The sequence below is a fragment of the Onychomys torridus genome, chromosome 5, assembly GCF_903995425.1.
Source record: "Onychomys torridus chromosome 5, mOncTor1.1, whole genome shotgun sequence".
In the NCBI taxonomy this organism is placed as follows: Eukaryota; Metazoa; Chordata; class Mammalia; order Rodentia; family Cricetidae; genus Onychomys; species Onychomys torridus.
In genome coordinates, this window is record NC_050447.1 from 98,823,896 (window position 1) to 98,838,055 (window position 14,160).

A 14,160-nucleotide genomic window follows, 5' to 3' on the forward strand; every position below is an offset into this window, starting at 1 on the left:
TTTAGCTCAGTGGTACAGCGCTTGCCTAGAAGGCCCTGGGTTCGGGCCTCAGCTCTGGGGGGGGGGGTGGGGGAATGGAAATGTGACAGCATTAGAGCTGGGAAAGACCTAAAATTTCATTAAGGAGTGATTATTACTATGTTGAGATTCATGTGTCTCCCTAAACTCTTGGGCCCTCAGGTAATGGTCTTTGGAAGTGAGAGGCCTTTGTGTGTGTGTGTCTGTGTATGCGCGCACACGCTAATTCCTCTCCCCCTTTGCCATGTGAAGAAGGCACTATCGACTAAGAAGTGGCCCCGCCAAAAAAGTATGGTGGAAACTCACCTGCAAGTCATTTCTGAGGTTTATATGCTCCAGCCTATAGTACTGACATCTATCAACTCCTCTTTTTTTTTTTTTCCTCAGAGCTGAGGACTGAACCCAGGGCCTTGGGCTTGCGCTCTACAACTGAGCAAAATCCCCAACCTCTTTCTCCTTTAATACCAGACTTCAGTTTTAAGAGTAATCTTAAAGTGGGTCTTCTAGCTGCTTTGCTTTAACTGTTATAAAAACGGAACTAAAACTAGTCAAAGTGTAACATACCTATAATCTCAGCATTCAGGAGACTGAGGCAGAAGATTGTGAGTTCTAGATGATCCTGATGCAAAAAAGCCAGACTCAAAACACCAAAACACTGAGCCAAGAACTCCATCCAATTATCATGCACCTGATTTAAACAACTGATGCTTCAAAAGAAAAAAGGCACCCCAGCTGGACTTGGTGGCACACACTATCATAGGACCAGGGAGGCAAAGAAAGGTGGTTCTCTGGTCTGGTCTGGTCCACAGTAAGTTCCAAGGCAGCCAGAGACCCTTTCTGGAAAAGATGGAAAAAAATAAAAATAAGACACTCCCTCCTCATCCCAGCTTTCATACTATATTTTGGCTTCTTAGTTTCTCTTCCCCAAAGGAAATGCTTCCTTAGCTACTTCTGGTATTGACATTTATTTCAGAAAGTTGTTCACAAATTATACACTTAATCACTGTTGGGCTTCTTCAGGTTACCCTGCTGTTTCTCAGTTTCCTAGGTGTTTTGTGTGTCTGCCTTGTGCTATTAATTTTCCCGTGGCCTTGTTGGTCAGATCCACCGAGGCGAACGCAAGTGTTTTTCCTTGCTTCAGAATATGTGCTGTGATCACTATTTCGTCTCCTAATTTAGCAGGTGACATGTACCTTGAAAGAAAACAGATTTAAATACAGTTAGTGGTCAGGTAATTGTTGAAAGAATGTGACAAGCTCCTACCAGCTTTCCTGTGTAACTTAACCTACAAATAATTTCAGAATACAATTTCAGAATGGCAAGCTTTTGGTGTCAAATTCAGATAGCTGGTCTGCATGGTGCTCTTTCTGACCCATCATTCATCCATGTGTTTCTTTTCACATAAAAAGGAAATTTCCTTGCCTTTTTATTTTTAAGTTTCCTATTTCATATTTATTTGAAACCACTTAAAGATTTCTTGTAGCTTTCATTTAATCTGTTTAGGTTCATAAGGGACGTATCTGGGTGTTGGTATCTCAAGAGACTTTATTCAACACCAAAGTGACAGTATAAGAACCACAAGGAGTGGGCTGGAGAGATGGCCCAGCAGTTAAGAGCACTGGCTGCTCTCGAAGACCCAGGTTCAACTTCCCGCACTTACATAACAGCCCACAATGCTTTGTAACTTGTTCCAGGGGATCTGATTCCCAACCTCTGACTCCTGTGTTTGTGTGGTGCACATGCATACACTCTGATATACACTTACATTTTAAAAAGAAACTACAAAAAATGAAGGAAATATGAAGTCTTTAGCCATCTTGGTAATGAACTGTATATACAGTTGTCCCTCTGTATCCATGAGCATTAACATATATACACCTGTCCACACAAATCCAAAAATGCTCGTCTCTTATATAAGTAAACATGCAAGTCAAGATCCACTTCACAAGAAATTATAGTAAGTTTTTAAAAACTACTACATTTGCATTCATTTTGTTTGCATTCATAGTGTTTGAGTGGAAGGTCAGCATAAAACTTGGTGTGAGTTCTCTCCTCCTAATATGTAAGTTCCTGGGGCAATGTCAAGTCTCAGGTTTGGTAGGAAGTACTCTTACCCACCATCTCACTGGCCCCATACGTTGTTTTTGATGTTTATCCACCAACCCAGCTCTCCAGCTCCCCATCTTACTTTAATTTGTGTGTACCTGTGTGGATATGTGCATGTGAGTGTCCAAGGAGTCAAGAGGTGTCAGGCCTCTCTGGGCTGGAGTTACAGGCAGTCTGCTTGATGTGGGTGCTGGGAACCAACTCAGGTCCTCTACAAGACTGTCCATGCTCTTAACCACTGAGCCATCTCCCCACTCCTTTTGTCCATTTAAAACCAAGTTCTCATGGAAACATAGTCATCAATTGGGCTTGCTCACCACAAGGACCACCAAATATGGCTCATTTGCATAAACAGTCTCTTTTCTGTCCATCTTGTCTTCGACATTTTGTCCTGTGATGTGATTACTGAACTCTCAATTTATCTCAGGCTTAAGAGAAACTGACAGGGTTCCAGTACTTTTTTGTTGTTTAATTTGTTTGTTTTTTGAAACTGGGTCTTGCTTTGTTGCCTAGGCTGACCTTGAACTAAAGACCTTCTTGTCTCAGCCTCCTAAGTGCTGGGATTAGGGACATGAGCCACCATGCCTAGCTTTAGAGCTCAAGTTTTCCATTTTGGAAAAGTGGCTTCTATGGACATTTTCACAATAGTGAGTGACAGGTGTAGCAGGAATCTTAAAAAGTTATTAATAAGATCAAACCTGAGCCGGGTATTGGGGTGAATGCTGGAAGATCAGAGAAACAGAACAAGCCACAGCCACCTCACTTTGCCAATTCCTCAGCTGATCCTGTTTCCTCAGACTGGAAGCTTCTGAGTCCTCATTCAGAATGGATCTCAGCTGAACTGTTGCTCAAAAGCCTAGCTTAACCAGCCAAAATGCTTCTAGTTTCTGGTCCTCACTCCCTATATCTTTCTGCCTTCTACCATTACTTCCTGGGATTAAAGGCGGGAGTCACCATGCTTGGCTGTATCCTTGAACAGATGGATTTCTGCCTCTGGAATGCTAGGATTAAAGGTGTGTGCTACCACTGCCTATCTTCTATGTTTAATATTGTAGCTGTTCTGTCTCTGATCCCAGATAAGTTTATTAGGGTGCACAATATTTTGGAGAGCACAATACCACCACAGACAGGCTGAGGTCTAGACCATACACTGCTCCCTGATCCTGTCATTTAAGCAGTAGTCATAGGAGAGATTCAGGACCCCTTCCTGGCACCTGTGTTCACCTTGTTGCAAGATTTTAGTAATCCATGGGAAATGGTCAACTTTCCCCCAAATGTCACTCACACTTTTCTTTGGGGGATTGTGTGGGAGAGGGGAACAGAGAGTACAGCTGAGGCTGGCTTTGAACTCTTCTGACCCTCCAGTCCAGTCTCTACCAAGTGTTGGGGTTATACCACCAGCTCTGGATAATTGGTGATACTTTAGTGTTCTGGGTTTTTTGTTTTAAAACAGGGTTTCACTGTGTAGTCTAGGCTGGCCTGGAACTCACTAAATAGACCAGATCAGCCTGGATGGAACTCACAGAGGTTTCACTAGCCTCTCCCTCCCAAGTTCTGGGATTAAAGGTGTGTCCCACTACGCCTGGCACAAGTGATACTTTTTTTGTTTTGTTTCTTGAGACAGGGTCTCTGTGTAGCCTTGGCTATTCTGGAATGCACTTTGTAGACAAGGCTGGCCTTGAACTCAAGAGATCTGCCTGCCTCTGCTGGATCAAAGGGATGTGCCATCATGCCCAGTGTACAAATGATTCTTTTTTGTTTTTGTTTTTGTTTTTTTGAGACAGGGTTTCTCTGTGTAGCTTTGCACCTTTCCTGGAACTCACTTGATAGACCAGGCTGGCCTTGAACTCACAAAGATCTGCCTGCCTCTGCCTCCCAAGTGCTGGGATTAAAGGTGTGCAGCAGCAGCAGCAGCAGCAGCAGCAGCAGCAGCAGCAGCACCACCACCACCACCACCACCACCACCACACCACCACCACCACTGCCCGGCACAAATGATCCTTTTAAGGACTATATGAAAGTTATAAATCATGAATTTAAACAACCGTGGATTGAAAATATTTGAAAAACAGGTACACATGTCCCTCAAATGTACAGACTTTTGTCGCTATCTCCTAAACAATACAGTGTAAGTTATCTGAACCGATTATCAGTTTTTAAAAAATCATCCAGGATGGCATGTGAATACATACGTTATGTTCATGTCAACACTGACTCCAGGGGCCCCTCTTTCAGTGCACATCAGGGCCACGGTTGATATGCTATCTATCAGGGTTGCTGTCAGGCCTCCGTGGAGAGTACCGAGCTTATTAGTATGCTGTTCTTCCACTTTCATTTCACAAACCACTTTTTCAGGAGCAGCAGAGACAAGGGTCACCTAAATATTAAGCAGATGTGAAAAAAAAAATTGAACATTAATTCCGTGGTATTTGAATAGCTCAAATACATCAGCACAGCAAGAGCAATCTGGAAGCTGGAAGTTTGGCCCAGAGCCACACACCTGCAATCCTAGCATGTGGGATGTTAGAAGGAGGACTTGCATTTCCAGGTACCAGAGCTACAATAGTGATGTCTTAAATATGTACTTCATTTTAAACTATGCTTGTGTGTGTGTATCTGTAAGTATATGCACGTGGCATGCAAGCTGTGAGCCCAGAACAGGATGGAAGGTGTTTGGGAGATGGAGTTACAGATAGTTGTAAGCCAGCCACAAACCTGGGTGCTAGGAATCAAACCCGGGTCCTCTGCAAGAGTAGTATGTGGTTTTAACAACAGAGCCATCTCTCTATTGCCCCCATTGTGAGATTTTGCCTTAATTAAAAATGTGTGTGTGTGTGTGTGTGTGTGTGTGTGTGTGTGTGTGTGTGTGTGTGTTTCTGGGTATTTTGCCTGTGTGTATGTCCAGTTCCAAGATCTTGTCTTTAAAAAGTCATTTGAAGAAACAGAGCCTGCCTAAAAAGTGGACTCAGAAATTAGTTAACTTGCCAGTTCATAGCAGAAATGAACTTTGTACTATTGATTTTCTAGCTTAACCGGAAACAGACTGATTTCCAGAGTAAAGTGCAACAGGACTGCACCCCTGGATTCATTCCTGCTGCTAGCTGGAGCTCTGAAACCTGGGTTCCTGGTCTTAACAAACTTGCTTAGCACTCGGCTATGACCAGTGTGCCAGGGCTGCAAAGTGTTTTGAGAGGGGGTGGGAAGGCAGAGAGAGAGAAGAATGTTCAGGAAAAACGTTTCTTTTCTTTTTTTTTTTTTTCTTTCTCTTCCTTATCTTGCAGAGTTCGGATCATTGGGCTGAGAGATGGCTCAGCAGTTAAGAGTACTTGACACTCTTGGAGAGGACCAGAGTTTCATTCCTAGCAAACACAGAGCAGCTCATAACCATTTGCAACTCCAGTTCCAGAAGATTCTTTTGGCCTCCACAGGCACCTGCAGGGAAATCACACATATAAAATAAAAATAAATCTTAAAAAAGAGTTCAGAGTGTTGTGTATACCAGAATCTTACAGGTGTCGTCCCGTCCCCATGTCTTCTGTGCGCTGGGATTACACCTGTGCCCACCACCTCATTCCATACTGGGGTTCAACCTCGGGTTGAGCTACCAACCCCAGTACCTCCTTTCCCCCTTCCCTGTTTTCTCTCTCTAAGGAGCGTGCTGAGAACTGTAAAATCCTCAACTTCTTTACTGTGAATTTTCTTGGGGGTTCTTTTTCTGGAGTTCTATTCTATTTCTTCAACTATGGATTCACTGGACTGCAGGAAATTTTCACCTCTAATAATAAACTCATGGGACTTTCGTAGTACACATGGCTTGACCAAAATGTCACTATGTAATGTATGATTGTTATATGCCACACAGATAACTCGTGTTTTGCTGATATATTCAGTGATTCACTTCAGGGTCACCTCCTATGTGACAGAACTGAGACTTTGCTCTGGGTCTGTCACCTCCACGAACCTCCCATCACTCAGATTTTAATTTTTGAGACAGGGTCTCCGGCAGTCCAGGCTGGCTCTATCTCTAAGAATCCTCTGCCCACCCACCACAGCCTCCACCTCGTGAGTGCTGGGATTATAGGCACACACTACCATGCCTGGCGTTCTAATCACTGCCATAAAATCTGGAGGTATGGAGAGGCCTTTAGGTTTCTTCCTGAGTCACAGCTACAGTTTCAGTGCTCCTACTAGATTTTATTCTACAGGAGGCCACCAAGGTGGGGCAGATAATGCTGTATTACACAACAGGTAAATCAAAAGGAAAAAAAAAAGTCAGCATCGCTTGTTTATAGCAATAAACAGTCCAACCACAAGATGTCCTTACAAACCAGCAGGATACAGCAGGGAGACCCAGAAGGTAACCCACAGCCTTGTTTTGTGTGGACACTGCCTCACTCGACTTTAAATCAAGGATTGGCAGGGCAAAAGGAAAGAGTTTCATTTTTGTTTGGAGATTGGGTCTCAAGTAGTCAGGAGCTGAGGGTAACCTTGAACTCCTGACCTTCTTGTTTACCTCCAATGTGCTACCACCCCAGCCACTTACAGCCTGCTTTTAGAGAGCTCAGTCTGAAGTCAGGGTATAGAAACTAGCGGTGAAAGAGGTTCCTGGGGATTGTGAATGTAGGTTTGCCTCTGTTTACTTTTAGAGCAGGTCTTACTATGTGGCTCAGGCTGCCTTCAAACTCAAGATCATCTCTTTCAGCCTCCTGAGTGTGAGATCACAGGTGACTGCTACCAGGACCAGTCTGGCACAGGTTTCTTGAAACAGATACTTTTAAAGTGAAGTAAGCCATTATATACTTGCTTACTAGATCTCACTTCCAAAGCCATGTTTTTATAATGAGGGATTAGGAAAGGCTAACAGGGAAATGATACGTCAAGTTCTTACAAAGGCCAGATAGGAATGGCAGAGAGCCACGTGGACACCGAAAGCCATTCTCAGAGGCTTGGTGTTTCCAAGCTACATTCACTCACATGTGTATGTGCACGGAATGGAATGCCTGTGGGCACAGGGGACAACTTGCAGGTTGGTGTGTCTTTCCACTCCCAGGGCCCTTACCTGCTGAGCCACCTTGCCAGCTCAAAAGCTTGGTCCTCAAAGCTCCCCTAGATTCTGGAACTTTGCTTTGGTTAAGATGACAGAAGCAAAGGGGACGCCAGACTTTCTACTGGAGAACTTAGCTCTGCTCGTTCTAAGACAGGCTCTGCTGTCTGTTTATTCATTCATTCATCTATTTATTTAGAGACAGGATTTCACTGTGGAGTCCAGGCCAAGCTTGTAACGGAGCCCAAGTCTGTTCCATTCCCAACATTCTGGAGCGGAATGACTTCAGCAGGCTGGCATGAACTCAGCCAAACGGAAAAAGGAACTGTCTTACACATTTGCACATGCACTCACAATGTCCCATTCCTTTCTCTGTGGCCATCAGTGTGTTGTCGCTTGCCAGCACCTTATACATTCACATGGGTTATGTGTATAGGACTCACACTGTCATGCCGTTTTTTTGCCCCTCCCCATATAACCTCAAATGCTATTACAAATAGCCACGTACTGGACGACAAGCACAGGCCTCTTTGCTCATTTTCTTTCCCAGTGATCTGCCTAATAACATCAACGCTTGGTTCATTGACTAAAAAAAAAATCACTAGGGAGGGCCTGGAGAGATAGTTCAGAGGTTAAGAGCACTGACTGCTCTTCCAGAGGTCCTGAGTTCAATTCCCAGCACCCACATGGTGGCTCACAACCATCTATAATGAGATTGGGTGCCCTCTTCTGTATGCATAATAAATAAATAAATCTTTTTAAAAAAAATCACTAAATATGCTGGGCATTTGGAGGTAGGAGCAGGAGATCAACAGTTCAAGGTCATCCTCAGATACACAGCAAGTTCAAGGCCAGGCTGCACAAAAGACCCTGCCACAAAAATCTCAAGTAAAGGGCTGGAAAGATGGCTCAGCTGTTAAGAATGTGTATTGTTCCTCCATGGACACGTGAACTCACAAGTACATAAACATACACTGACACACCATAATCCACATAATTACAAAATAATTTTTTTTGTTTGTGGAGCTAAGGATCAAACCCAGGGCCTTGTGCTTGCTAGGCAAGCGCTCTACCACTGAGCTAAATCCCCAACCCCCAAAATAAAAATTTTGAAAAACTAAATAAAGCATTATTTGCCTTAAAAAAAAAAATCTCTAGTGTTAGCCAGGCAGTGGTGGCGAATGCCTTTAGTCCCATTACTTGGGAGGCAGAGGCAGAGGCAGGTGAATCTGAGTTCAAGGCCAGCCTAGTGTACAGAGTTCCAGGACAGCCTATACAGAGAAACCCTGTCTGGGAAAACCAAAAACCAAAAACCAAAACCAAAACCAAGTAGTCTCTAGTGTCACATTTAAAGAACCAGAAAGGCACCTTTTTCATAACATACTAACAGGGTCAGGGAGTCACATACCAGTTAACAGAGAGAATTTAATATAAGGATTTATTTATTTTTTGGTACTGGAATTGAACCCATGACCTTATTAATGTACTTTACCCCTGTGTGACATCCCCAGTCCTTAGATATTAATTGTTAGCCTGAGATTTGGGGAAAGCTACATTCTCTAATGTGCCAACATATGAGGTGTCTCACATGGTGATATTTTATTTGTGCTGAAATGTGATATTTTATTTGTATGTTAATAAATAAAGCTTGCCTGGAGATCAAGGGGAAAAAGGCCAGCCATTTTTAAGTAAACATAGAAGTCAGGCAGTGGTAGCACACGCCCTTAATCTGGCTGTGTGTGTGTGTGTGTGTGTGTGTGTGTGTGTGTGTGTATGTGTGTGTGTGTTTTCAAGGTCACACTGGGAACAGAGCTAAGGTGGTGAGTCACGCCTTTAATCCCAGTACCAACCATAGAGACCTGGAGGTCTGTACAGACAGGCAGTGACAAGGAAGTGAGGTAGTTGGGCTAAGAGCCAAGAGGGCAGAACAGCAAGGCAATAAAGGCACGGGTAAGACAGGAAGTAGCTCACTTTTGGGAACTGCAGAGCTGGTGAGGTAAGGTTGGTTGGTGGCTCTCACTATTTCCCCTTTCACCCCTATATTTGGCTCCATGTTTTTTATTTAATAAGACTGTTTAGAAATTCACAGTCTCAAGGTGAACAAACAATTCCAAGTTCAGGGCAAGGACACAGTATGTATTTTGAAAGGACAGGGTAGCAATGTAACTAGTTTGGATATAAGACGAAGTGTTTAATTTGCAGAACAGTCCAGATTCCTCGGCCTCAGTCTTGCTGCCATGTGGACTGGGTAATTCTTTGTGATGGGGGCACCGTGGTGCAAAGTTGTATACTGTAGGTTATTAACACCCTTAGTCTCTACCCATTAGATGCCAGAACATCTGTCTCCTATTTTACTAAAACTGTGGCAAAAATGTCTCTAAAGTAAAGGTGTCTTCCTCACATGACAGAGGCCATATACTCATGACTCAGTCGATGTGGTTGCCAGAATAAGACCTTCATCGAATGAAACTGGTTAGCATTCCAGCATGGAGGAAAGCAGCTCCTGAGTCCCTACCCCCGCTGAAGAGTTATTGATCATTGACCTCTTGGGGGGTGGGGAAGTCAGTTTTTTTTAAGGGTGTGGCACCTAGTGGCGGCTACACTCCAGTAGATGGTCCCACACCCGTACTATATGGACAGCGCAAACTGACCCAATGGGTTATTAAAAAAACCCAAACAACCAGGGTATGCTGCTGCACACCTTTGATCCCAGCACTTGGGAGATAGAGGTAGACTGATCGCTGAGTTGGAGGCCACCCTGCCAGCCTGTTCTACTCAGGGAGCTCTAGGACGGCCAAGACTAGAGAGACAAAAACAAGAGGTGGGGGGCATTGGGTTGGGAGGCAGCAGGGAGTGGATCTGGGAGGACTTAGGGGAGGACTCGGGAGTAAGGTCAAAATACATTGTATGTATGTATATATGGCCTTCTTAAAGGATGATCAGTATACAAAAAAGTTCTCAGAAAACATACTGCTTTATAGGATAAAATAGTGTCCAATTCTAGAATTGAAAAGGCCAAGTCGAATCTATGAATTATTATAGTTGTGTCCTTGGATAGGTCTGGCAACCAAAGGATATAATGGCCTACTGGGCAAAGAACTGCCCTTGCCTCAACTGCTGACAGTACAAATGCTGTCCTTTTTGGACAAGCGGGACACAAGGAAAGCGACCACTACACTTTGCCAAGACAGGGTAAGATGGTCTTTCAGAATTCCTGCTTCTGAAAATGGTCTGTCAGATACTGTAGCCAATTTGAATGCACCAACGATGCTGAGAAACATTAGGTGACCGTCCAGGCTGCCAGCTGTCTCTGTCTACTCTTGCAAGACTCTTGAAAGTTCCTTGTGTCCTTCTCCCATTTCTCAGGTATTATTATATTTCTTCTCGGGTCTTTGATGAGGTTGAAGACTAGCAGTTATAGTTACAACTTAGTATATATGCATATATAATATCTTAGATAGAATATATTAAGTATTAGACTCAGGTTCTTTAGGATAGGACACCTTTTGGAATGATCTTTGTAACATGCCACCTACCCATGCCCTAGACTTCCCTGGATTATACTATGTGTTTTTTGCTTGATATTGTTTGCACTTATTGTAATTCCAACTTATCTAGGTCATTATCCCTCATTACTCCTGGACAATATTTGATAACCATATCTTTGTATATAGTCTTGTATTAGGTTAGAACTTTCTTATTTAGACAAAAGGGGGAGATGTAGTAGATAGCCATCCCAGCATTGGCCTGGAAGTTCCAACCCCCGATTGAGGCTTCGGTAATGGTCACGCCCATAAGGCGGGGCGGAGGAGGAAGCGGAACACTCTGCTCTTGGTGCTAGGACGCTGGACGCAGGAGGTAGACTGAGCAGAGTTCTCCAGAGAACACTGTCGGACTGTGCTATACCTTTGCCAGACCCTACAACCTATCCCTTCATTTGTAAGTTACCCCAGAAAATAAATCTCCCTTTTAACTATGTGGAGTGGCCTTAATAATTTCACCAATAAAAGGAGGCAGCCAGAGAAGGCTGGCAAAAATACCCAACCCTCCTAGAAACCTAGGAGAGGCACTGCTGGCCCTTTTGAGGGCTCCTGCCGTCCTTGTTGGGCCTTGAGAGTTGTAAACACTTAAAGGTCATTTATTGCAGTACTCTTCATAGTTCAAATGTCCCTATAAAGAGGGTATTTAAATAAAACATGCTAATATCTACACAATGGAATAATCTTAAAAGGAGAGAAAGGCCTAGAGTCCCGTCCTGCAGCTGGCTGGAAGCTCTTTTGCAGGCTCTGGTATGAATGCCTCGAGATGTTCCCTCACCAAGATGTAGTAGTGTGTTTGAGTCCTTCTAATGTGGTATGCAACCTGTGTGCTCTCGTGACTGGATTTCCAAAGCTGCCTAAATAATTTGAGAATGTATAATGAAGAAACATTTGAAAAATTCCCTTTTGGAAGCAATCAAAACTCTCAAGGCTAGAGGGAAGACACATTTTGCTAGCTGGGCTGCTTGTTCAGGGATGCAGCAGTATTGAGTTCCCACTTCTGCTGGGGTGGGCTTTTCAGTGAGGCGGTTGCCTGTCCATCTTCTGTGCTCTAATACACTCACTGGTTCACTCTGTTAGCAGGGCTATTGTTGGTACCCTAGCTGGGTGGGCAGACGTTTGTCCATTTCTTTCCCAGGAAAGTCACATGAAAGGAAAACATGCATCATGTGGACATACTTTCTTTTCATCCTTTTGAGACAAGGTCTCATGTAGTTCAGGTTGGCTTTGAAGTAGGTATGAAGTTGAGGATGAACTTGTTAACTTTCTGTGTCCACCTCCTTCCCAAGTGCGGCTGGGATTACAGGTGTGTACTATCACACCTGGTTTAATGCGGCGCTAGAGATGTAAGCCAGGGCTCTGCACATGGGAGGCAAGCTTTCTACCAACTAAGCTACATCCCCAGCCTCCAGGAGGACACAGACTTTGAAATGAAGTGGTTTGGTTTTTGTTTGTTTTTTTATGGGATAATGTAGTTAGACTCAGTCAGGATGTCAAAGTCCCTGTGAAGTTAGTACGGATAACAATCTTTTCTGAATCACTAAGCAGAAATACATTGGGTATAATGGTATACACCGTATGAGTAATACCAGCACTCAGGAGACAGAGGTAAATAGGGTCAATTCAAGTTCCAGACCAGCCACAATGCTGTCTCAAAAACAAAACAAAGGAAACCACAGAAACCACATATATACATACATTAACCACTATACATAAACATATACTTTCGTCTTAGCTTCTCTGTCTACATAAAACATAACCACTTATCTGTTGTAAATCAAGTTGCCAATCAAACAATGACTATTATCAACCTGTGTGGCTTAAAAGCCACTCGATGCTACCTATAAATACTGAGCTCTTGCAGTATGGCCAGCTCTACTGCAAAAGTGAAACCAATGCTAGTTTCCAAAGATTAAGTATTTAAAAATCAACCTTTTTTTTTTTTTTTTTAAAGAAAGGTTAACTGGGTTTTTTTTGGAGGGGAGGGGTGTTTGGTTATGTAACTAGCCTACAAACTCCCCTGCATCAGCCTCCCTTATACTGAAATTACAGGTAGGTACCACCACACTAGACTAAGGTATGAGAATTTTAAATAACTACTCAAAGGCAATCAAACCAATGTCAAAATTATCTCACACAAGATAGTCAGATGTGGTGGCACATACCTTTAATCCCAGCACTCAAGAGGCAGAGGCAGCTGGATCTCTGTGAGTTCCAGGCCAGCCTGCTCTACATATCAAGTTCAAGAACAGCTAGTGCTATATAGAGAGATCCTGTTTAAATAGAAAAAGAAAGAAAACAACAACAACAAAATGTTACAAAATATTATAATACCCACAAGGGTGGTGAAAGCTTAAGGAGGAAATGGCTATAAATCCCCACCCATGGAGGGCCTCCAATCTGCAAGCATGCTACTAACTACATCCCAATTCTCACAACATATTAAAAAAATAATAATTCAAATTTCCTCTTAGACCAATGCATTCTCTTTTGGGGGGATAATATTATCTTTTCAAAAGTCACTCAAATGATGTCTTTGGATTTTAAATATTTCTTATTTGAAAACATTAAATACACTTACCTAAGTGTTATTTCATATTTTTGACAAAAGTCCTGACACTTTATGCACTTTATGCTGAAGGATTTCAAATGCCTGTAGTTGGTCAATATTTAAATCTCATGCTCAAATTCTTTCCAAATTCCCATGCATTCTTTCTTAATCAGAAAAACAGACACTCATGCATCAAAACTCTTATCAACCTATGTTACAGGGTTAAGACCCAGTCTCAAAACCAAGAAACACAACATAGGTCAAGTTGTCCATCATTCACTTCTATACCCCAAACGTACTTCGCTTTCATACCTTAAAACAATCCCTATATACTAGTCCTGCAGACTCCAGGGTCCCTTAAATGGTTCGCAGACTTTTTTCTTGGCTCACTCCAGCTGTTTGCTGGTTAAAAGATCAAATCTCTCTCTACCGGTGACAGTCATACTTATTTGCGTTTAGATGAGAATCCACGCACGCCCCTCGGCGTTTGAGAGGCCACTAAGGTGCACTTACGGGAGGAGCACTCCACCAAACAGAATCTAACTCGGGTGTTTTATTAGGTTCACCAGAGGCTTCGCCTACAATACCTTTTCCAAAACTCTATCAAAACCGGGAACTCTGAACAAGACCTTCATTACTTCTCGTATATTCTGGGTCAGGCTGCTCATCGTGGACGCAACTCAAGATTCTGGGCTCTGCGGGAATGAACTCTAGAAGAGAGGATCCTGAATGTACAAGAAGGTCAAATGTAGAAGGTCAAATCTGCAAGCCCAACCGGTTCCGCGGCGCGCTCTGGAAGGTCGCGCGCTCCGGCTGCCCAACTCTGGCCAGCTCCAGCACTAGGGTTTTGTACCCGCTAGGGCCCCAGCGCGCATGCGCAGCCTTTGCCCTGTGCCCCCCCC

The 14,160-nt window shown here is 43.4% G+C and overlaps 1 protein-coding gene across 2 annotated transcripts; it reads right to left on the reverse strand.

Annotated features, from left to right (window-relative positions):
• Nucleotides 1-964: 964 nt before the first annotated feature.
• On the reverse strand, nt 965-14,136 carry Acot13 (acyl-CoA thioesterase 13). 2 transcript variants are annotated; one of them, XM_036189016.1, is made up of 3 exons: nt 13,846-14,136; nt 4,317-4,501; nt 965-1,211 (listed from the first exon to the last, which is right to left on the reverse strand). In XM_036189016.1, exons 1-3 carry the CDS (start codon nt 13,924-13,926, stop codon nt 1,055-1,057), a joined length of 423 nt encoding a protein of 140 aa, XP_036044909.1. In that variant the 5' UTR covers nt 13,927-14,136; the 3' UTR covers nt 965-1,054. The 2 variants fall into 2 exon arrangements, with proteins under 2 accessions (XP_036044909.1, XP_036044910.1); XM_036189017.1 differs by lacking the exon at nt 13,846-14,136 and adding an exon at nt 4,625-4,847.
• Between the last annotated feature and the right edge of the window lie 24 nt (nt 14,137-14,160).

Excerpts from the sequence above, each read along its gene's own strand:
- Acot13 (XM_036189016.1), bottom strand. The coding sequence starts at position 13,926 with ATGAGCAGCCTGACCCAGAATATACGAGAAGTAATGAAGGTCTTGTTC. Across the intron at positions 4,502-13,845 it reads TTGATAGAGTTTTGGAAAAG|GTGACCCTTGTCTCTGCTGC; the intron begins GTATTGTAGGCG and ends CTTAATATTTAG. Across the intron at positions 1,212-4,316 it reads AGTGTTGACATGAACATAAC|GTACATGTCACCTGCTAAAT; the intron begins GTATGTATTCAC and ends TTTTCTTTCAAG.